The following is a 22,660-nucleotide window of genomic DNA, read 5'->3' on the forward strand; positions in this document are numbered from 1 at the left end:
GAGTTGTCTATTCTCTATTATGTACACCTTTTTCATATGATCTGTATCCTGCACTCACGCTAACATTGTCCTTGAAATGCTACTTCTTTATCATTCTGATTACAGCAAGAATAAAGAGGGTAATGGGACTGAAAGGGAGTACCTATGATTATTTTGCGAGGCAGCATATCAAGCTATGAGTGGTGATCGCGATGCGGGGGCGTCACCAGATATTCAGACCCCTTCATTTGTTTTGTGTGGTGGAGGTGGGGGGGGGGCACAGGTGCCCAGGCCCCAAAAGTGTGTAAAATGGCCCTGCAAATAGTATTGCGCTACTGCTATATTTTTTAATTTTATTTTATGTGTCATTTGTAAGGTGCTTTATACAACAGGTTGTGTTTCAAAGCACCACAAGAGTAAATGGGAAGGGAACAGAGGAAATAATAACAATGACAAAAAAGAAACAATAATGTATATACAGTAGTGATCCTACTTGGCCTTGTGGCATTGCAAGTGCATTGATGAGAAGGGCAGGGGGTGTGGGGATGGAAAGGGGGAAAAGAGGAGTAGACAAGTGCTGGCAGAGGGCCCATGAGGGAAGTTCTGGGGGGCAACCAGGAGAAGCACCTGAGGGTAAGTGCTAGTACAGGCAGCTCTCAAGGGTGGTATGTGGAGACACCAGGCAGGGGCCCGCGGGGAAAGGCAGTGGGGGGGTGCTGGTAATGACTGGGAGGAAGGGCCTGAGAGCCTGTGAGCAAGGAAGGGGTAGTTGGAAAGAGGTAGAGAAGAGCAGAGTTTTGAGCAATTTCCGGAACTTAAAGAGGTTTGGCTCAAATCCGAGACGGGCAGGGAGGCTGTTCCAAAGGGAGGCACAAGCTGCAGAAAGAGAGCTGCCCCCCACTGTCTGCTTTGAGAAACATTTGACAGTCAGAAAATTGGAATTAGAGGAGTGTAGGGTTCTAGGAGGGGAGTATTTAGGGAGGGAAAGGTGAACATAGCGCGGCTCCAGAAGGCCTTGTGGACGATGCAGAGGGTCTTGAATTTGATCCTTGCAGCCACTGGGAGCCAGTGGAGAGATTTTAGGGCTGGAGAGATACGGTCCCTGGGCTTGAGGCCAAGGATAAGTTTTGCAGCCTTAATCTGGATTAGCTGGAGGGGGCAAAGAGAAGAAAAAGGGAGATAGAGAAAGAGACTGTAGTCCAGCCTGGAAAGGACCAGATCTGTGCATACATTGAGCTTCTGGGGGAAGGGGAGAAAAGAAAGAATGCCTCTGAGGAGGCCCGAGCTGGAAGTGGGACTTTTTGGTAAAGTCCATGATGTGAGGGGTGAAGCAGAGAGCAGAGTCGAAGATGACCCATTGGTTTTTGGACTCCCAGGATGGTGGGGGTAGAGGGCCCAAAGAGGGTGGCCAAAGGGTAGTAGGAAAAGATGTTACAGGTGTACCGATGAGGAGGATCTCTGTCTTACTGGCATTGAGACAGAGATCGTTTGCTGAACACCATGCCTGAATGGTGGACAGTCGGGATGAGAGAGAGGGAAGTAGAGGGAAGTTTGAAGGAAAGCTGTGTCATCGGCATAACACTGGGAATCCGGAGAGAAGGTGGCGTTCAGATAAGCAGATATATATTGAAGAGGCAGGGCGATAGGCTAGTGCACTGGGGGACACCACAGGTAGAGAACAGTGTGGAGGAGGAGAAAGGGCCTAATTGCAGCTGGGAAGGGCGGTTAGTGCGGAAAGAGGTCATCCCAGTGCAGTGCCCGGCCCGTGATGACTAGGGTGTCACAGAGTTGCTTTATGAGGATTGAATGGTTGACTGTGTCAAAGGCACAGGAGAGATTGAGGAGAATGAGAAGAGCAGGAGAGTTGGAGTCGAGATTTGAGAGCATGGTTTCACGGGTGTACAGGAGAGCAGTTCCCGTGCCTTTCAATACCTGGAATCCAGATTGGTGGTTATGAAGGCAGCCAACAAGATCAGTGTGGAGGGTCCGTTGGGGCAGGACCAACTTTTTCAAGAGTTTACCCAGGAAGACGGTAACAGAGATGGGGCTATAGTTAGCCGGGCAGGAGGGGTCGGCAGGTGGCTTTTTTAAGCGAGAGTGCACAAGGGAGTGCTTGAGGGAAAGACGGAAAAATCCAGAGGTGATAAAGGGGTTACAGAAGTCTGCAAGGGCCCGGGCAAGTGAGGAGAGGTTGTCCTTAATGGTTCTGGAGGAGCAGGGGAGCACCTGTTTGGAGGAGGCCATCATAGAGCGGACCACTTTAGAGACCTTGTGCAGTGTTATGGGAAGGAGGGTGGAGAGTGAGGGGGTGGGGGAAAGAGGGGCCAAGGGTGGCAGGGGAGTAGGAGTGGAAGAGGAGATGGGGCAGGGGAGAGCGAGGACAGGATGTCCTGAGTTTTGGATGTGAAGTGAGAGGCCAAGGCAGTGCAGAGGGCAGAGACTGCAAGTGGATTGGCAAGTTCCTTGCAGATTTTGAAATGTTTGGCAGTGTTGTTAGAGGCTACAGTGATGCGGTCTTGGATGTGAGTCCGTTTTTTGGAGCGATTAGGGAAGCGATATTGCCTTTGGAGTGGGCGGCAGACCCTCTGAAAAAAAGGATGAGCCTAAGGTCTGAAACTGCAGTTCAGCAACTCTGCACTTGCGTTTCAGAGATGCTAAATTGGAGTCATAGTAGTTGTTGTTTTTGGTGGCAGGTTTTAGAAGGATCCTCATGGCAGGGGCATGGATGTCCAGAGTGTTGGAGATGGCAAGATGCAGATTAGCAAAGACAGAGTCAGAAGGATAGTCATGGGCTGGGGTTGGAGGGGGGATGAAGGTGGAGGCAAAAGCAGCAACTGACAATCGCTTCATAGGTCGAATGATGGTGAAGGAAGCTGGCAGTGCAGTGGGGTGGCTCAGATAGAGGACCAAGGGACCCAAGATAGGGGGAAAGGAGAGAGTGGTCAGACCAGGAAAGGGGAGTGCTGACAGGATTAGAGATATGGATGTCACCAGAGATGAGAACATCAAGATTGTGGCCTGCAGAGTGAGTCAGGCTGAAAGGAAGAATAGTGAGAGAAAGGGAGTTACAGACGCCCCGGAACCGAGAGGTTGGATGGTTCAGGAGAGTCGAGGTGGATGTTGATGTCACCAAGGAGGAGGAATTTGGAAGAAGAGGTTGAAAGGGGTGACGTAAGGTAAGCCCATTCAAAGAGGACGAGGGAGATGGGGAAAGGGGGTCTGTAGGTAGTGGCGAGGCTGAGCGAGAAAGTGGGGAAGACTGCTAATCGGGTCAGGCAATGTCAGGCACTTGACTTTAATTACATACTTCTGATGCCCATTAACTCTCCCCACACGGATAAAAGGCAGAACATAGAGACACACTCTCAGCAAGGTGAAACACGAGAAGGAGCAGAACATACGGGGTGAAGGCGGACCTACTGGAGCAGAGCGAGCAAGGGAGGGACGAGAGCAAAAGGGTAGAGAACCCCAGGAGATCCCTGCAGGAGGATGTTGCCTCCGAAGAGCCGTGAAAGATACGCAGAGACGGCCAAATCCCAGACAAGAAGACTGCATTGTGTTTCAAGGGCACCAGCGACCCTCCCGGGTGAACGACAGAGTTGGGGGGGCATGGCCAAGCCTGTGGTATTAACCTTCACACTTAAAACCACAAAGATAAGAAAAGAATGCACACAGCCGGTTAGTTGGCAAGCAACATGACAGGCTGGTGTGTGTTAAGGAAAGATTGAAGTTTCAACAGTATATCTCACAATTGAAGGCTGCATGTGTGTCGATGAGGCGCGATGGAAGGCTGACCTGTGAGAAACTTTAAATTACTGATAATTGTGAAGCCAGTGATACAGAGCAGCGGAGTGGTCTGGCAAAAGTCTCTGTGAATGGTGAAATGTTTTGTTAATAAGCGACAAAGTGAATTAACTCTAAAATACATAATGATCAAGATCAACCCTGAGAAAAGGGGCAGTGAAAAGGTGAATGTTGAACTTTTGAGCTTGTGATACTGAACTACCCAGACCAAGTGACACTGTGGCAAACAACATAAGAATCTGAGCTGAAGGGAAGGTCGAAGTGGTCCTGCGGCGGACTATAGAAAAAAAAACTCACATTCGAAAGTCTTAGACATCAGTAAAAGGTATGCGACCAACTGAGTGAGACCAAAAGTGTTATAAATTAGGGGAAGGAACCCCTTAGAGAATGTGAATTAAGCTTGGGAAGCAAACCTCTGCAAGTGCTGTGATTGAAAGGTCTGACTGAGGGAGACCTACGTGAACTTTTGCTTTGAAAGGTCCGAGCCCGACAGAGGGAGACCTGCGTGAGCTTTTGTTGAACTTTTGTTGAACTGTGAAAGAACTTTTGAAAGCTGGCATAGGTGGAAGGCCAAGCGGGTCTCAATCCACGTTTTTTAAACTGCCTTTGTTTTGAGAACCTGAGTCAGAGTATGTCATTCTGTTTACGGGGAGCGCCTTACTCTGTGCTGTCCAACGTGGGAAGGAGAGCTGACTTGGCCACATTGATTTTTTGTTATGACACAGATTTTCCTTTGCATACATGTTCCCTCCCCCCTTTACACACTGTTTTGTATAAGAGATAGGGCAGGCATTAGTTTTTTTTTTTTTATAGGCCATCTTTGATTTGACAGAGACTGACTAGGACTGTGTTTCTTTATTATTTGGTGGTAGAAACTACTCCCATCCTAGCTATAGGACAAAGCAAGAGTTTGTCCAAACCCCAAAAGTTGAATACAAGTTTTGCAATTGCATCTCTTGTATCAGTGTCATACTTGTGATACCATGCCTCGCTTACAGCACGCACAATGCCCCCAAAAATAATTCCATGCACTCTTCAAGGTTCTTAGTTGTCAGTCGTTACCAACCCACACAGTTTTACAACACACTAAGATCTCCATAAAAGACATATAATTCAGATGAATGTGACTCATCCCAATACAGAGAAGCAGATGTGGACTCAAAACAGCCGAGTCACAAGGGTAGATGCATGTGTTCAGTGCTTTTTGGATAGTGAAAGCTAAGTTTGAGGATGTGCGTGTGGCCTTATTAAGACATGGACTTGCCTGCCTGCTTAGAATTTTTTGGGCCTCTTTAACCAACACGAGCCCTTTAAGGTCCAAGTACTGCTTCGACTTTCAGCTGAAAAGTAATCCTTGTAAATTAACTTTGGAATTCATAGATGTGTTTCTTGCGATTTATCGTGACGAAAAATGGTGAGAAATCATCACACGTGTGTTCAGATACTCCAGCAAGAGTGTCTTGGAAAAAACATCCACCATTGTCTTGATTTAGTCCCAGACCCCCACAGTGGGGTCTAATTGTTGTGAGAGAACAGGCCACTCACCGTCACTTTCTTGTACCATTCCTGCCCTCCTTTGCACACAGGTGAAATGCTGTCCTGCTCCCGAGACACTGAGGGACACAGGTTGCATGAATATTACTTTCATGCAATTACTTTCATGCAGTCCCCACAGGATCAGAGGGCCTCCTGCTCTGCTGGAAAGGCAGTGAGGGGAACTGCACTGCCACACCCACTTCGTGGAGTGCTGCTGTTCATCATCTGGCAAAGAAGAAATCTACCCGGTTCTGGGGTAGTCCGTGGGCATCAGTGCAGGCTGTCTGAGTCCGTGCGTCAGGGTAGGCGCGTTCTCAGGAATGCAGATCTGGATGGCACAAGGTCCCCAGTAGGGCAGTGTGAGAGGTTGGCTGATAGGCACACCCCTAGAGTCCCCTCTATCTAACAAGTGCCCTAGAGTCTCAGGTGGTCCTCCACTACTCATCGCCAGTCCTTCAAGTAGTACCTCTTTCCGCCTGTGCTCCTCCTTCAGATCAGGGACTCTCCCCTAGCCCAGTTCTCCTTCTGGGTTGACTACCCTTGATACTTTCTGCCCCTTCCTAAAGTACTTTTCCTCCCCCAAAATGTGGCTCTTTCCCAAAACCTCTCCCTCCTCCAACAAATCCCCTTTCCTACAATTCGTTCTACTTCCCAGATAGCACACACCTCCTTTCTGCTGTTCTCCCACCTCCTCTGTCAGTCTCCCTCCCTTATTAAACCCTTGTAAATCTTCCCTAATCTTGTAAGCCCCTCAGACATTACTGCCACCTCCTCAAATAAATTATCGAACCTCCTCCCTACATGTTCTAACCTCTTCCAACAGCTCTCCCACCACTTACTTAAATTCCACAGCCACATCTTATGTCAATTCTCCTCGAGCATCCTCTTCTCCAGATGACATTCCCTCAACCAACAACACTCTTGATGTTAAGCCCTCCACTCCTTTTCTTTCCTTAACCACTTCCAATCTTGATGTTAATCCTCCACCTCTAATACGCCCCCACCCCATCACTTCCCTTCTACTCCACACCAGCTCCCTCTCCCTCCTCCTCCTTCCCCCTCTTAGATTTGACCAGTTATCCACCACACTCTTGTTTGGCTTCACAAGCCTTCTCGCAGCTCCCCATTGCTCCATCTCCAACACTTTACAAACAGCATCTGCACTCCTCGCCAACAACCCACACACAGGCTTAGTTTGGAACAGCTTTTAATCGTGTATTGGCCCTCCCCAAGCCTAGTCTCTAAGGCTGTGGGTTGCAGCTCTGACTGGCCTGTCGGATATGGCTTCCGCGTGATTGGCTGCTGCAGCCTCCTTCCTGCAATGGGCTTAATGAGACAGAAGGTACAAAATGTGAGATGGCCAGCTTGGTTTTTCCAAGTCTACCTTTTTTGCTTGGCTTGCCGGCGTCCTGCAGTTCTGTCCTCCTGTCTGTTGTTGGAAGCCTTCCTCACCTAAATTTAATTTTGTTCTCTTTTTTTCAGGTCCATCCTAATATTTTAAGCTACTTTGGGGACAGATGGGCCTTTGGGTTTAAGGAGGGGGTGAAGTTAATTTACCACTGTTGTAATATTTCTCGTTTGTGTATTGTACTCAGCATGGTGTAGAAGAAACGTGTGTATAGGATAGGGAGCACTAATTCTGAAAATATTCAATGTTTGGGTGATAATGTTTACGCTCACATTACTTCCCATCCACACATCTGTATCCACTGGACATGTTGTGTCTTAGAACATGGATTAATATGTAGACAGCGTGCTCTGCAGTATGGCAGGTATTATGAAGTGAAAACATTAGGCATTCACTTCAAAGATAATTCTGCAAGGTAAGCCTTTTTTGTGCTGTGGGCAATACAGAAAACTCCTACCATATACAATTACAAAGTCAGATGTATTGGCTTTGCCAATGTTTGTTCTCTTTAATGTAGGCTGAAAAAGTGCCAAGTGAGGTTGGGAACCAGCAAGAGGGAGGTCGACCGGGCACCACCCTGACCTAGTGGAGCTGAATCCAGGGATGGTATGAGGGGGGATACCCAGACCACACCAGCTGGGACCCCATACTAAGGCATGTGGATGTCACAGGAGCACTTTCAACCCAACCACCAGGGAAAGGGAGAAGGGAAAGGGGGAAGTGAAAACCACTTAAAAATTCATCTATCACAAGGTTAACACTCTTAGAGAGACATTTCTGCTCTTTAGCTCAATCCAAGCACCCAGCATAGGACATCGAGCAGTACCCTTTAGAGAAACCAAGTTCCCACTTTCTGAAGCCTTTGACAAGCTGGGAGACATTTTTCTACCCTCGCCTTCAGTGCTGAAGGAAACATTTCTGAACATGAATCGCACTTGCTCATACTTTGGAAATCCTGCGGATACAAGGTTTCATGCAAAGGTTCTGAGCTGACTGCCACTGTACGTGTGAGAAAACAAGGGAACAGTACTGCCCCCACTCCGGTTAATGTTACGGGGGTTACAAACTTGCAAATTCCATGCTACAAAGGAGCTACTTCTTACTCCACAAGCTGGATTTTCCATGCACGCTCTTAGAAAGCAGCAGAGGGACCCAGTTTGAAGCAGTGGAATTGAGCCATTGGTTCAAGGATAGGGGGAAAAGCAGACCATGTGCATGCCCCATACACTTCTGGAATCCACAATGCAAGCAGGCATTTCTGTAAATCTGTTGTGTTGTAAGAAGTTTACTTATTGGCATGGATATATAGGCGAGCAGGGGGTGTTCTTATGTTTTAAAGACGTGCCCATGGTGTGCTGTGAGGCCTTGTGTTGTGTACGCAATAAATGCCTATCTGGTTAATGGTGAAGAAGGCCAAGATGGGGAAGTTTTTCCTGGGATGTCTTGGGTTGTCTGGGTAGTAGGAAAATTGTCCATAGAGGTCACAGGGAGATCTTGCCTGGGCTTGGTGGAGAGCCTTGTTAGCCGAAACAACGAATTCTGAGATCGGTGAGTTTGGCAGCTGCAAACAGTGAAAGGTCCTTCGCAGCTGTGCAGCCAGTGCTGTGCGCTTGTTCTTTCTCTAATTGGAGGAAGGCGGTGTGGCACCTTGCACTGCTTGGAGATACACTCTGGACCCTGCATTGTGAGTGGAGTGTCCAGATGCCAAAGGTGCTGTGATTTTGCCAACTATCAGGGCGACGGAACAATTCAGTAGTAGAGTGGGCCCATAACAATTTGAAAGATTGCAGAACAGGGGGCCTAGGAGAAGTCCTTGTTTGGCAAGACTGGGACTCGTCCTGGGTGTAAGAAATTGTTCAGAGGTTTGGAGTTTGAGTTCCAGGAAATTAGTCATTAGTGGGAAGAAGTTGACTGATCTCTGCTGAGGATAGGTAACTTGGGAAGGAGCGCATGTGGGCCCACATGTTCAATAATTTAGTTCTGATGCACATTTTGAAAATGTAATATTTGCGAATAATAATTTATCTGCAAATTACTTCTCATGTTGCTCCTCAAAAATTCTCCCAAAGATTCCTCGCCAATTGCTATTGTTCTAATATGTACTGCAACACTTCAGGTTGTGGCGAATTCAAACAGTTTGTTTAAAAAAAAAAATCTGGTACCTGGTAAAAAAAATGAAATTGTGTTTTTATAACGTGCTTAAAGTCCAGTCCCTAAGCACGGGACCGGATATTGAACCTATGCCACTGGGTGTTGTTTTGCTTCCAAGATGAGCGTGTTGCCCCTGAGCTATTGTCCCGAGCCTGGTAAAAATGCTAGCGTTTCTGCAAACACTAAAGTATGAGCAAACATGTTAAAATGGGAGTGTTTACATAGACACCTATGCATTTTGCGTCTGAATGTTTCCGTGTCATGGCACCATTTTCTTTTATTTCATCCAACCCCTCAATTGGTTAATGTATAGAGCAGATCAGACCTTGCCACAGGACAGGCTAATGCAATGAATATTCTTATAGTGCTCCATTCGTTTCACAGGTAGAGACGGCCAGGCGTGTTGCGTGACCGCACAGATGGTTTTGGTCTGTTGTTGGAGAAGTATGAAGGAGATCTCTCTGCTCCTGGGAATGCTGTGTCAGCGTTTGCCCCTGCAAACTGGGCTGCTACTTCAAGGTGGTTTGGTGACCGTGGAACAGGTATGGGAAGTCGTTTTTCTAAAAAATATTGCTTCGTCCAAAAGGGCTTTAAAGTGTGTTGCCTTTGACAATGTATGCTACAGAGGATTATGTGTGTGCCAAAACAGCTTTCACATGCGTGGCGGTCTGAATCTCGGCGGAAATGGTCACTTTGGCGGGAAACAAAGGCCTTTCATTATCATACATATAGGAACCCATATATATATACTTTGATTGAAGAGATCATGCTCTGAATTATTTAAAAGTTGGCCTTTTTAACGTTTTATTTCAGTTCTCTCTTTTTTTTTAATAAGAAACCATGCAAGTTAAAGCACCATCTGGGAGTGTTCAAGAGAGTTGAGTGCAGTGTTTACAAGAAATTAGCTTACCACAAGCATTTCATTTTGAAATATCTTGGATTTATTAGGGTTCTGTTTTCAATTGATGACCGTTCCTTTCCATATGGTTTCCGCAAAGCCAGTTTCCAGCATAGTTTGGGGAGGGGGAGAAACAGTCATGTACTTTTTGTTTAAACTTGTCCCCCCAGAGTTCTGAATAAATGTTTGCTTTTTTCAAGGTGTTCGACATTGCAACACACCGCTGATCTGATATGTTGTTTCAATATCCCACCGCCCGTTGAAATAATGCTAATATTTGTATTCACACATTGTCTCAATTTCATGGTTTTTCATCTGGCTAGCAGCACATTGTCTCAATTTCATGGTTTTTCATCTGGCAAGCAGCTGTGCTTCGCCGCTGAGCGTTCTCAGGGGCATCACCGAGGTGGCGGAGGAAACATGGCGGCAGGTCTCGCCATTTCATCCCTTCATATCTTCCAGACCATTCATGCAGCACTGTTTGCAGGAACTGTCTGCTCTGTTGATTGGCTGTGAAGTGGATCCTAGCACCTTTGCTATGCAGACTCATCAGTCAGTCGTAGTTGCGCAGCTCCAGTTTGTTGCGTACGGGCTTTCTGGTGCAAGCAAACTTTCCGTTTGGAGGTCACCATCTCCGCATACAACTCTGGGCTCGCCGTTTAGACGCCATCCATGTTAAGTGGCACAAGTCTTGGCATCGCCTCGTCACTTGTCAGCCCTGGTTGGGAGACTATGAAGGTCGTCTGGCGTTATTATTCTCTCTGTGAAGTGGCTTTCGGCAAATCCTCTCGGACGAGCCAAAAACAAAACATTGCAATCATGGTTTTTTTATGGTGTGATTGAAACTATTAATTAGAAAAATGTGCGTTCCATCCGAATAGGGGTTTATGCTTACTGGTTTTTCTCCCACGGCCTGGCTTTTAGGCAATCCTATGACCAGACGGCACTGTGTCAGCTAAAATTGATATACTTTTTGAACCCTGAATTAAAGTAAAAGAAATGTGATCCCCTGTTTTTATGGTTCTTTATTCAATTATAATTAAAAATTACAATAATTACTTTTTTATTACGATTAATACCAAAGAGGTTTCTAAGTGCGGACCCTGGGATTCGAACCTTATTGATCAGCGTTGTTTCCAAGATGAGCACGTTGCCACTGAGCTATACTACCAGTGCTTGGACAGTTGGAATGTCTTACTCTTTTCCACAATGGTAACATCACAGATTGCTTATTGAGAGTTTTTGATGTCTAAAAACTTTTAGATTTGTCCTCCCTCCCTAGTTGCCATCTAAGTTTGTGGCCAGTAGCCTTGATTCTGTCTTGCTTGCTCATTTTATTGCTGGACCTTCACCTGGATTTTGTCTTCCAAGTCCTCATGCACTTTGCTGCATATTTTCCTTTTTGTTCTTTGCTTCAGTTTTTTCTGCTTCTTCCTGTAATGTTTTTGTCATATCCTTTTATTTGTTGTCTCATTAATTTTTGTAAAGCGCTATAGAAGCAAAACAAACAAAGGCACCTATTGTCAGGCAGTGTAGTGGCTTTTAAAATAACACCTGCAATTGTTAATTCTCTTGTCCTTGTGTGCATTATATTTTAAGGTACATGGGAGCATGCCTTGAAGGTTCAGGGTACCAGTGGGCACTTTCCAATTCCATTAATGCATTTGATGATGTTTTGTTCTTCTGGTGAGTAATGAATCTGGGGGTGCCTGATAAATAATGTGCTTCTGTCGGCATGATGCAACTGCCTTTCATTGTTGGGAAACCTGGTCAGTACTTTATTATCTCTTACTACTTACGAGACCATCATCGTGAGGACTTGAAACAAATACGTGCCGCAGCTTGTAAATATGTAAAATATGTGTACTGTAAAGCTGGAATACCATTCTAGATGCTCATCCTACGATGTGTGTTATCTTTAAAGTAATCCTCTGCTTCTTGAAGCCCTATAGCAAATGCCCAATGCAAGATATATCGGGTTGCACACACTCCCCATCCTGCAACATTGAGGAAAGCCTTTGAACAACTGTGTCAGCATATTTTCCCTTCTCTCCATTCTCTGCCTTATATTGAGACCTCAAACCATTCAAATGGCTAGTACAGACAACACTCGGCCTATGGCCGCAACATCTATGGAAAGGACAATAACCGATTTGGGTGGTCCTTGCCAAAACTACAAAGGGACCCCATGGAACCACAAGAATGAACGGTGCCCTCACAGGACACTTAAAGATCCACTATCAATGACATTAAGGAAAAGCCATTGGACACTGTCACACTCCATCCCCTTCCAATTGCGACTAATTATCTCGAACAGAAACAGTGCCAGGTCTCAGAGACAAGACGAGAATTGTTGTCTTCTTGGAAATTAAACCTGATGGCTGGTTGGAGTAAAACACACATTTAATGTGCACTGTCAAATGGGTGTTTGATGGAAATAAAAAAGGCTATAAACGAGCTTTAGTCTGGATTCTTACAGACAATATGGACTTCAAAGATGTATAATTTGGAATATTTGGCCCAGTGAGAATCCTCTCGGATTGCATTCACTGTGGGGAATGTGGCGTCCAGGTATCATTTACAGACCCAAACATTAGAGCATGCATCTCGGGTAGAAAGCATGTGATGGCAGAAGCTGGGGTAGAAGTACATCTAAACCACTCCATGATACACTGCCATTTGCATGATACACGGTACACCCCGGATGCTTGTGAAACTTCGCTAACTGGGAAAGGCTCCTGCCCCCTGATGATTCTGAATCTTCGTTGTCGGACTACTGATTCACTACTATATCTGAATCAAAGAGATCTTGAACAAATGCTTCGGCCAAAAGTAATACAAATGATGTCTGACTCTGCTAAGGAGAAAGTCTGCAAGCACATCCATTTCACTAAGACGACTAAGTTATTCGCAAGTTGAATTACCCCAGACCCAAAGTGTCTGGAAATAGCTTCTTGGGATATAGCAGGCTTAGCTGACAAATGCAGCGAAAACAACTGGGTAGCCTTCATCAGAGGTTTTGACATATTTCTGCAAGTGACCTGGGTTGATTTTACTTGGTCTCTGCTTGGTTTCTCCTCAGTTGCACAAAAGGCTACACCCAGCAAAAGGAACAGGAAAAGAGGAGGCCTGCTGACTTGAATCCCGAAGCAACTTATTTAGAATGGTAAAGCTTTTGGATGATTTAGAATATGGATGCCTCGCTCTAGAACTGTTCCCTTTTAATAAGGCTGGGGAACATTGGATTTTAGTCAATGTATACTTATCACCCTCTATGGAGGCTGAGAAAATACTATCGGAGGGTGACTTTCTTCAAAATCTATATGAAACAGAAAGGGACTAAATTCATCTTTTTATGGGAGACTTTAACGCAAAAATCTCGGTCCAGATCTGAGTGCCTAGAAATGTATGAAAACCTTAAGCCTGTTCCCACTTAAATGTCAAAAGGGATGATAGAGGTCGTCTGCTGGAGAAGTGTATGCACAGATGCTGTCTTTCGAAACGGAACGACTCCTTTCCAGCGGCTACTCTGCCAAACCTGAACTTTTAGTGGCAAATGTTTTTCAATAATTGATTACATTTTAACTGATATTTTTTATATACATTATTTTATTGTTTTTCAGGTTATTGAAAGACTTGAAAGTGATCATAACCCTCTTGTTTGCTCTGTGGAATGTCCAGCTACACATGACATGATTAAAGCACTGCAAAGGAAATTCTGCTCTTATCACGCTAACATAGATGCCGCAGAGAATGTATCTGGGAAGGTGGTTGATGCTAGTGATCTTTTCTGTAAATGTGAAATTTTGCAACATGAAATTTTAGTCGCAGATGTAAATAAGAAGGGGCTTGAACTCCTGAATACATTTCTCACCTTACGCAGTGATTTTGCTCTTGCTAACAACCAGTCGAAACTCTCAAAAATGTAAAAGAAAGGGTGAAAACATGATACCTGGCTTGATCGTAGCCATCGACAGGAAAAATATTTCCTATACAACAATCTGAATTCCAACAATATTAGTAATACTAGGAAAGCAGAACTAAAAAAGGATTGCGAAAGGCTAATTAAGAAATCAAAAAAGGAGTATAAACTAAAATATTGGGATATAGTTTAGCACGCGTTGAGGGACAAGGACGCCCGTATATTTTGCCAATTAGTAGCCAAAGGAAGAAAACTGGAAAAAAAGCATGCAGGATAACTACATCTCAATGCATAATTGGGTTTCACATTTCCAGATTGTGCTTTGTCCCTGGCACAAACAAATATTTAGTACAAATGATCTGATCCAGGTTACACCACCTACACTTGCAGAAATTCAAACAAGATTTGAACTGTTGAGGAGAGGAAAGACCCCAGTCAACGATACAATTAAACCAGGAATGTTCCTTTCGCATCAGGACTAGTGGTCCAAAATTCAGGTTTTTAGTACAATTCTATAGACGAACCTGCTCCCTGATTCTTGATCACATAGCATCATAGTGCCGATGTTTAAAAAGGGGGGGGGGCACTGCTGACCAGAGTTGCTACAACTATAGCACTTTTTGACATCTCGGGGAAGCTTTTCTCAAGCTAGACTGCTAGTAGACTTGACAAATGGATACACACCTCAAATATTACAAGCAATCAAGCTGGTTTTCATTCAGTATGCTCACCTATCTGTTGATCATTGTAGGCTATTGGCCACTTTGTTGACAAATACACTTGAACTCAAGGTGTGAAGTTATATGTAGCCCTCCTTGATTTAAAACTGGCATTTGACATGGTGGACAGGAACACTCTGGTTCAAACTGAACACGCTCCGGTTCCCAGATGGCTGCCTTAAATTAATCCAACTGATAAACAAAACACGTCTTGGGAGGTAAGGTGGCAATCAAGCTCTTTTGACCCCCTTGACTCAAATAGAGGAGTGAGACAGGGTTGCCTACTAGTTCGTCTACTATTTGTATTAATGCTGGCAGACCTTGAGTCCTTCTTTTACAATCATAGACATGTAGCTTCTTTGCTTAACAGCAAGAAGTATTGCTCTTTATTGTATGCTGATGATCCAATCTTGCTGGATCTAACTCCGATAGGCCTGCAAAGAAGTCTTCAGGCAGCGTTAGGCTACTGTAAATCTCTAAAGCTAGAACTTGATAATCTGAATCTCCTATTCTGAAAGCCCTGCATTGGCTGCCTGTGTCCAAATGCATCAAGTTTAAGGCGATCTGCATTGTTCATCTCGCCTTCTATAAAACTGGGCCTGAGTATCTCCAACAAAAATTCTGCCAGTATTCCCCTCCAATCCCCCATCCCCTCCGTTTCTCCACTGCCCTGCGCATTCTTGTTCCACGCTTCAAGTACTCTTGGGTGGGTGGGCACTCTTTTACTGTGGCCGCTCCCCTATTGTGGAGCTCCACCCCTTTGCCCCTCTGTGAGATTTTGGACCATCTTTCTTTTTGGCACACTCTGAAGACTTTCCTTTTTTCAGCTTCAGCTGGTCTTGATGCTCTTTCCTTCCTATTTTTCTTCTACCCTTATACAGCCTTACCCCCATTGTGCCATGATGCCCTAGCTGGTGAAGGTTCCGCTTTAGAAGTGTATGTAACATAACATCATAACTGAATCTCCCAAAAAAATTAATTACCATTTGGAAGGAAAAGATGCTTAACAAATGGTTTATGGATAAAACGAACATATACACGTGGTAAAACAATACAAATATCTGGGTATCATCTTTTCATATAACGGGTGCTGGATAGTGCACAAACTGAGAATAAGGAACCTACTAAACCGATGGCTGGGGGACTGCTGCAGTTTTATTATAAACACAATGCCCAAGTTCTTATGAAATGCATTGAGACGTTCAAAGTTAAAATCTCCTCGACTGGTCTGTATAAAACGGAAGTTTGGGGACACTCAGGGCCCAGGTCCCCTGGAAACGATTCAAAATCCTTTAAGATCTATTTTTGGGACTCCCGAACTGTACCCCAGTGTGTGCTATCAGGCTTGAGCTGGGTATCCCTTCTCTGGCTTCTCAGTGTGCTGCCGCTCCACTCAAATCATAATGTTGAAAATACAGTAAATGAAATTCGAGTGGATTGTGTCCTCCAACGTATTCCTCATCTTAGATGTATTCCATCCAGCTTTGCTGCTATTCAGAAATTTTTTCGGCAGAGGGCGCCGTGCGTCGATGTCGTCGAGTCGATGGTCCCTCGAAGCCTCCGTCAAGGATGACGTCATCGGGTGTATAAGTAGCAAGCATGGCACCCGTTGGCCTCAGTTCCATTTTTACCGCAGTATACGTTGCTTCGGAGATTCGGCGCGCCTCGAGTTCTGTGAAGAATAGTAAATAACGAATATGTCCTTGTCATTAACGCCGACCACGACCCCGAGATCGGGTTTCAAAAAGTGCAAGTCGTGCAGTTCAAAAATGTCGATCACAGACCCGCACCGAGAGTGTTTGTGGTGCCTCGGAGAAGGCCACGAAATGGAGGCCTGTACGAAGTGTCAGGCGATGATGGGGAAAAGCCTTGCGAGAAAGGAGAGGAAAACTACAGGTAGGTCGCAAACCCTACCGTAAAGCCTCTAGCGTCGAGTTGGAGTCAGTGAGGAGAAATCTTCCCGACGCGAAAGGCATCGGTCCAGGTACTGAAGAGTTTCCCATCGCTTGTCGTCTTTGACGAAAAAGTCGAAGAAACAACGCCACAGGTCTCCCTCCACCTCGTCCTCAGAGGAGTCCCCAAAAAGGATGAAATGCCCCACGAAACATTAGTCTTCCGAAGAGTGGGAAGCATTCAGGGTCAAAATGATGGACGTGTTTGAGAAAGCGAAGCCTCGGTCCGTGCCTTCTTCGGAAGCCGGCCGGGAGCGTCATCGCTCCGACACTCGCGTGCCCTCGAGCCCGGGTGATCGAAAAAGGAAGGCTAGAGAACCTTCCAGGACAGATTGCGAAAAGGACCGCTCGAGGTCACCGATGCCGTCCGAGACCCAAAGCACCTAGAAGGGCAAATCTTTGAAGAGCGCCTCAACGCCCTCGAAGCAAACTCTGTCGACGACCACTATTTCGTCAACGCCATCGACGCCCTTATCGACGTCGACCCCAACGCCCTAGGTGCCAAAGGCTCTAGCCAAGCCAGGCCAGCCAGAAAAAGGGAAAGATAAGGTTACAAGAACTAATACCCTCAGAGCCCTGTAATACACCTCCTCCTCCTCTCCCAGCGAAGGTTTTCAAGCCTCTCCCTAGGAAGGAGTTGTTCAAGTCCCTGACCTCAATTACTGAGGAACAGGAAAGATCTGATGAGGAGAATGTACCCTTTGTGCTAGAATATGGTACCCCAAATGTCCCAGAATGCCTGATTGCAGAATAAAGCAGAATGAGGGACTTGGTGGAATCATTACACAATGCAAGTGGCATTGACACATCTCCTGAAAATGACTTTGGCAAACCAGAACCAGGAGAGCATGCCAGTCCATCATACCGTCAGTTAATGACGAAGGTAGTAGATTACTTAGGATGGGCTAGACCATCAGCCCAATTCATCCAGGATGATTTGACAGATATATTGGACCATGGTCCCACCGAAGACCCAGTACTACCCTTTCATGTACCCCTGCAAATAGGTTGGCCAAGAATTGGGAAACTACGGATTCTATTCCTCCGGTAAATAAATCCCTCACCTCAAAATACCGCCCTGCCATTAGCGACCCCGGCTATCTGTCCAAACATCCCACTCCCAAGAGTCTGGTCATACAGGCAGCCACAGCTTCTAACAAACCTGCGTACCCTTCTATCCCTCCAGACAGGGACGATAAGCGTGTGGATGGCTGGGCACGGAAGGTATTTTCAGCTGGGAGTATGGCTTTAAAATCTGCCAACTCCACATGTGCCTTGGCAAAGTTTTTCGTACACTCTGTGGCAGTGCATCGCAATGGCGGTGGAGCCCATACCAGAAGGGGACGAAAGGGAAGGGTTCCTAGCTATCGTTGGAGATGGAAAGGAAGCCATGCAGGAATCCCTTCAATCTGGATTGGACACTGCGGATAGTGTAAGCAGGTCCATGGGCACTAGCACGGTAATGCGCAGATTTGCGTGGTTACGGAAGTCGGGTTTTGCACCGGACGTACAGAACCGCCTTCTGAACATGCCTTTTGACGGGTCTCAACTTTTTGGCAGCAAGGCTGACGAGAGCCTTGAGAGGTTGCAGACCTCAAAAGCAGCTGCCAAATCTTTAGGGGCTGCTATTAGGCAATCTAAGACTTTTCGTGCGCCAGGACAGTCGTGGAGGGGACGATCCTATCGTTACTACTCCTCATACGGAAAGGCGAGAGGAATGGCCAGTCAAAGGGGCCAGAGAAAGGCCACTCGCAGTGGACGAGCAAAACGTGAAAAGCCAGCTCAAGCTGCAGCCTCTTTGCCATCAGCGGCTGCAACAACCGCCACAAAAGCACTTTGAGGACTTGCATCACAAAACACCTGTAGGAGACAGGCTGTAACAGCATCGGCAAGAATGGCAAGCGATTACTTCAGATGTTTGGGCTCTAGAAATAATAGCCCAAGGTTACTGCCTTCCTTTTCTAATGCAACCTCAAAGCAATCCACCAGAGAGACACCCTTTGAAGTTTTCAGACACGCTCCTGTAGCAGGAAGTTCTAACCCTGATGGAGAAAGGTGCTATAGAACCAGTACCTGCAGCGGAGAAGAACAAGGGATGGTACTCCCCATATTTTTTGATCCCCAAAAAGGACGGAGGACTGAGACCCATCTTGGACTTAAGAAACTTGAACAAGTTCCTCAGGAAGGACAAGTTCAAGATGGTTACCCTAGGACTGGTTGGTGTCATTGGACCTCCAGGATTCTTATTTTCATGTGCCGATTCATCTCAAGCACAGAAAATACCTGAGGTTCGTAGTTGGCGACTCACACTATCAGTTTCGAGTCCTGCCATTCGGATTGACCAAGTTAATGGTAGTCGTGGCAGCGCACCTCAGGAGAGGGGGGATTCACGTCTACCCCTACCTGGACGATTGGTTGATCAGGGCACGTTCTGCCGAACAAGCACTGGATCATCTGAAAGTCACCTGCCACTTCCTCCACAGACTGGGCTTCTCCCTAAATTTCAAGAAGTCGCAAATGACACCTTCCAAACAGCTTCAGTACATAGGAGCTGTATTAGATGCATCCTTGGGAAAGAGCTCACCTCCCAAGTCGAGGGCTCAAGACATTCTTCAGATGGTTTCAAAATTCCAAAATGCCCAAAATCTCCAGGCTTACTACTTCTTAAGGTTGCTCGGCCTCATGGCATCCTGCATCTTCCTGGTGCCAGAGGCACGTTTGAGGATGAGATCCTTTCAATGGGCTCTAAAGACTCAGTGGTCCCAGTTCTCAGGTCAAATGACGATCTTCTCCAGATTCCGAGAAAGGTTCGACAAGATCTTCTATGGTGGACTTGTACAGAGAACATCCTAAAAGGAGAATCTTTTTGGCAACCATGGCCGGAGATCACAGTATTGACGGACACCTCACTCACGGGGTGGGGAGCTCATGCCAACGATCTGACAATCAGCGGTCGTTGGTCTCCATCGGAGTCCAAACTACACATCAACCTTTTAGAGCTGAGAGCAATCAGACTAGTGCTGAAAGCTTTCCTGCCATCTGTCAGGGGAAAGAATGTCCTGATAATGACGGACAACACAGTGGCCATGCATTATCTAAACAAAGGAGGAGGTGTAGGGTCACTACCTCTGTGCAGAGAGGCAATGCAGCTCTGGTATTGGGCAATTCAGGAGGGAATCTCTTGAACGGCAGTTCATCTAGTCGGGGAGGAGAATATGGCGGCAGATGCTCTGAGCAGGCAGAGCACGGTGTCCCACGAATGGGAACTGGCTCAGGAAGTCATTCAAGAGATCTTCGCCCTTTGGGGAACCCCTCAAGTAGACCTATTTGCGACCGAAATCAACCAGAAGTGCGAAAGGTAATGCTCAAGGGAATTTCCCCCGAGAGGAGCCCTGGGAGACGTGTTCGTGGTGGAGTGGAATTTCCCGCTATTGTACGTGTTCCCCCCCGATCCCTGTCATTCTTCAGGTCATCAGGAGACTGAGACGGTTTGGGAAATCGCATGATCCTAATTGCCCCGGATTGGGCCAGGAGAAAATGGTACTCGGACCTTCTAGACATGTCCATCTGTCCCCCAGTACGTCTTCCTTATAGAGAGGACCTTCTCTAACAAATGGAGGGTTGGGTTCTCCATCCAGGGGTCAAAACTCTCAACCTTCATGCTTGGTATCTGAAAGGCTGAGATACAAGGATTGGGACTTTCCAGATGACGTCATGGAGGTGTTGCTTTCGGCAAGAAGGCCAACAACAAAATCTCTATACCGTTGCCATTGGAGGAAGTTTTGCAACTGGTGCAGAGAAAAGAATGTCGATCCTTTTCTATGTTCTATCCCGGAAGTTCTGTCCTTCCTCTTGTCCCTAGCGCATAGAGGTCTAAATGTTGGTACCATTAAAGGTTATCTTGCAGCGCTTACCATCTTCAAGCGCTCGTCGGAAGAATGCTCCTATTTCAAAATTCCTTTGGTAGTGCAATTCTTAAAGGGACTCACTAATGTGTTTCCTCCTTACCGATTCCAAGTGCCAATTTGGGATCTCAATCTGGTTCTAAAATTCTTAATGTGTGCTCCTTTTGAGCCTTTGAAAACTTGTTCATTAAGATTACTGACATGGAAAACTGCTTTCCTAGTTGCTTTAACATCTGCAAGAAGAGTGAGCGAATTGCAGGCACTGTCTTCTGGGCCACCCTATACTGTGTTCCATAAGGACAGAGTTGTGTTGAGGGTTAAACCCTCATTTTTACCTAAAGTAGTATCTGATTTTCATTTAAGTCAGAAAATTGTTTTACCCCCATTCTATCCTCCACCCCATCCTACTAAGGAGCAGGAAAGGTTACACAGTTTGGATCCAAAAAGAGCGTTAAGCTTTTATATCTCTAGGCTTGCCCAGCTTAGAGTAGACAACCAACTGTTTATCGGTTACACCGGAAGGAATATGGGTCAGTCGGTGACAAAACAGACAATATCACGCTGGAGTGTGCTTTGCATTTCAGAATGTTAGAGATTAGCACAAAAAGACCCACCAGAAGGATTAAGGACTCATTCCACCAGAGGCATCGCCTCTTCGACAGCACTTCAAAGAGGTGTTCCAATAAGATCCATTTGTGAAGCAGCAACTTGGTCTTCACTGCACACCTTTTCAAAATTCTATAGTCTGGATGCTTCCCAGTCTAAGGAGCTGAGTTTTGGTAAATCAGTACTATATTCAGCCATCTAAGGGCATTGATAAATCTAACCCCTCTTCCAGAGAAATTATCCATACTGCTTTAGGAGTCTATCTAAGATGGGGAATACGTTGGAGGACACAATCCACTCGAAGAACAAGTTACTTACCAACTGGTAACGTTCTTTCGATTGCATGTTCCTCCAACATATTCCTCATCGCCCTCCCAGCCTACCCCTCTGTAGATTTTTCCGGGTTATTGCCAACTCAACTCTCGCAAGTCTGATACCCATCTGCCGGCACAATCTACACAGTACAAAATCAAAGATAAAAAGGGGAAAAACGGAACTGAGGCCAAAAGGCACCGCACGTGCTTCTTATACACCCGATGACATCACCCTCGACGGAGGTCTTCGAGGGACCATCGACTCAACAACATTGACGCACAGCACCCTCTGCCGAAGACATTTCCGAAGGGCAGCAAAGCTGGATGGAATTCATCTAAGATGAGGAATACGTTGGAGGAACATCCAATCGAAAGAAGGTTACCAGTTGGTAAGTAACTTGCTCTCCCCAAAGAGGATTCAATAAACCTCTCTGGTTGGTGGTGACATATTTTAATGGTCTGTGATAGATGGGATATTCACAAACCGATAACCCAACCTAATGATGAGTCCCTACATGACACTTTGAGAAGAATAAAAATGGCAACAGAAGCAGATTCACACGAAAATGATTGGGACTCTGCAAATAAGCTCACCTCCTTAAAATGTATTCCAATAAAACACCCTCTGGTGTCTGCAGATTATTAAGCTTTACACCAAGACTTACATTCCTTTTAACCCGTATGCGACTGAATGTTATCCCAACCGATGGCAAATCATGGGCCAATAAGTCTAGCCAGGTGGCTTATAAGTGTTGCGACTGTAACATTAGAGGATGAGATGATCTACCAAATTTGTTACTATTATGCACCAAATATTTGTTTTTCTTCAAATTTGTATTTTATTGAAGATTGTATGCCACATACCTCAAACCACAATGGTTGGGGCTCGTACCACAGCGCCTCGGGATCATTTCGGCATTAAACCACATTAATCAACTTCCCCCTAGCCTATTTCATTCCCTCCCGCCACCCCCCTCCCCTATCCCGTCTGATACGCTTCTTCCCCATTCACAGACCAGCACGTAACTTTGTGCACATTGATGAATCAACATTTCAACCCCTTTTGTACTGATTTCCTCCTAGGTGAGCTCCTTTGGGGATCCAATTAACGTGGCCCCCGTCTCCCTGTGGGGGCTCCCGAGTCCATTGGTCCATTCCACCACTCCCTCCAACCCCCTCCTATCATACATTTAAACCAATGCATTCTGTATAGCCGGGCCCATGTATTTTGCGATAAATTCCCCCCATGCCATCTCCAGCGTGCCGGCTAGTCCATGGAGACCCGCTGAGATATTTTCCATAGAGTATACATTTCTGGCAACATAGATCCATTCTGATTTACTTGGAAGGTGCTTGTTTTTCCATTGTGTTGCAATACATGCCCTTGCTGCCAGCATTAACGCTGCTGCCATTTCCGGGAGTCTTGACTATTCCCCCTCTTCCTCCTCCACCCCAAACAGTACCAA

The 22,660-nt window shown here is 46.0% G+C and overlaps 1 protein-coding gene across 3 annotated transcripts in view; it reads left to right on the forward strand.

Moving 5' to 3' along the window:
* The window catches only part of THADA (THADA armadillo repeat containing), a 2,999,906-nt gene that overhangs the window by 1,190,622 nt on the left and 1,786,624 nt on the right, over positions 1 to 22,660 (forward strand). For all 3 annotated transcript variants that reach the window (XM_069608464.1, XM_069608463.1, XM_069608465.1), the window contains exon 21: positions 9,263 to 9,420. In XM_069608464.1, the coding sequence (XP_069464565.1) occupies positions 9,263 to 9,420 (158 nt within the window). The remainder of the gene's footprint in view (positions 1 to 9,262; positions 9,421 to 22,660) is intronic.

The sequence above is a fragment of the Ambystoma mexicanum genome, chromosome 4q, assembly GCF_040938575.1.
Source record: "Ambystoma mexicanum isolate Mex_15411 chromosome 4q, UKY_AmexF1_1, whole genome shotgun sequence".
Lineage (NCBI taxonomy): Eukaryota > Metazoa > Chordata > Amphibia > Caudata > Ambystomatidae > Ambystoma > Ambystoma mexicanum.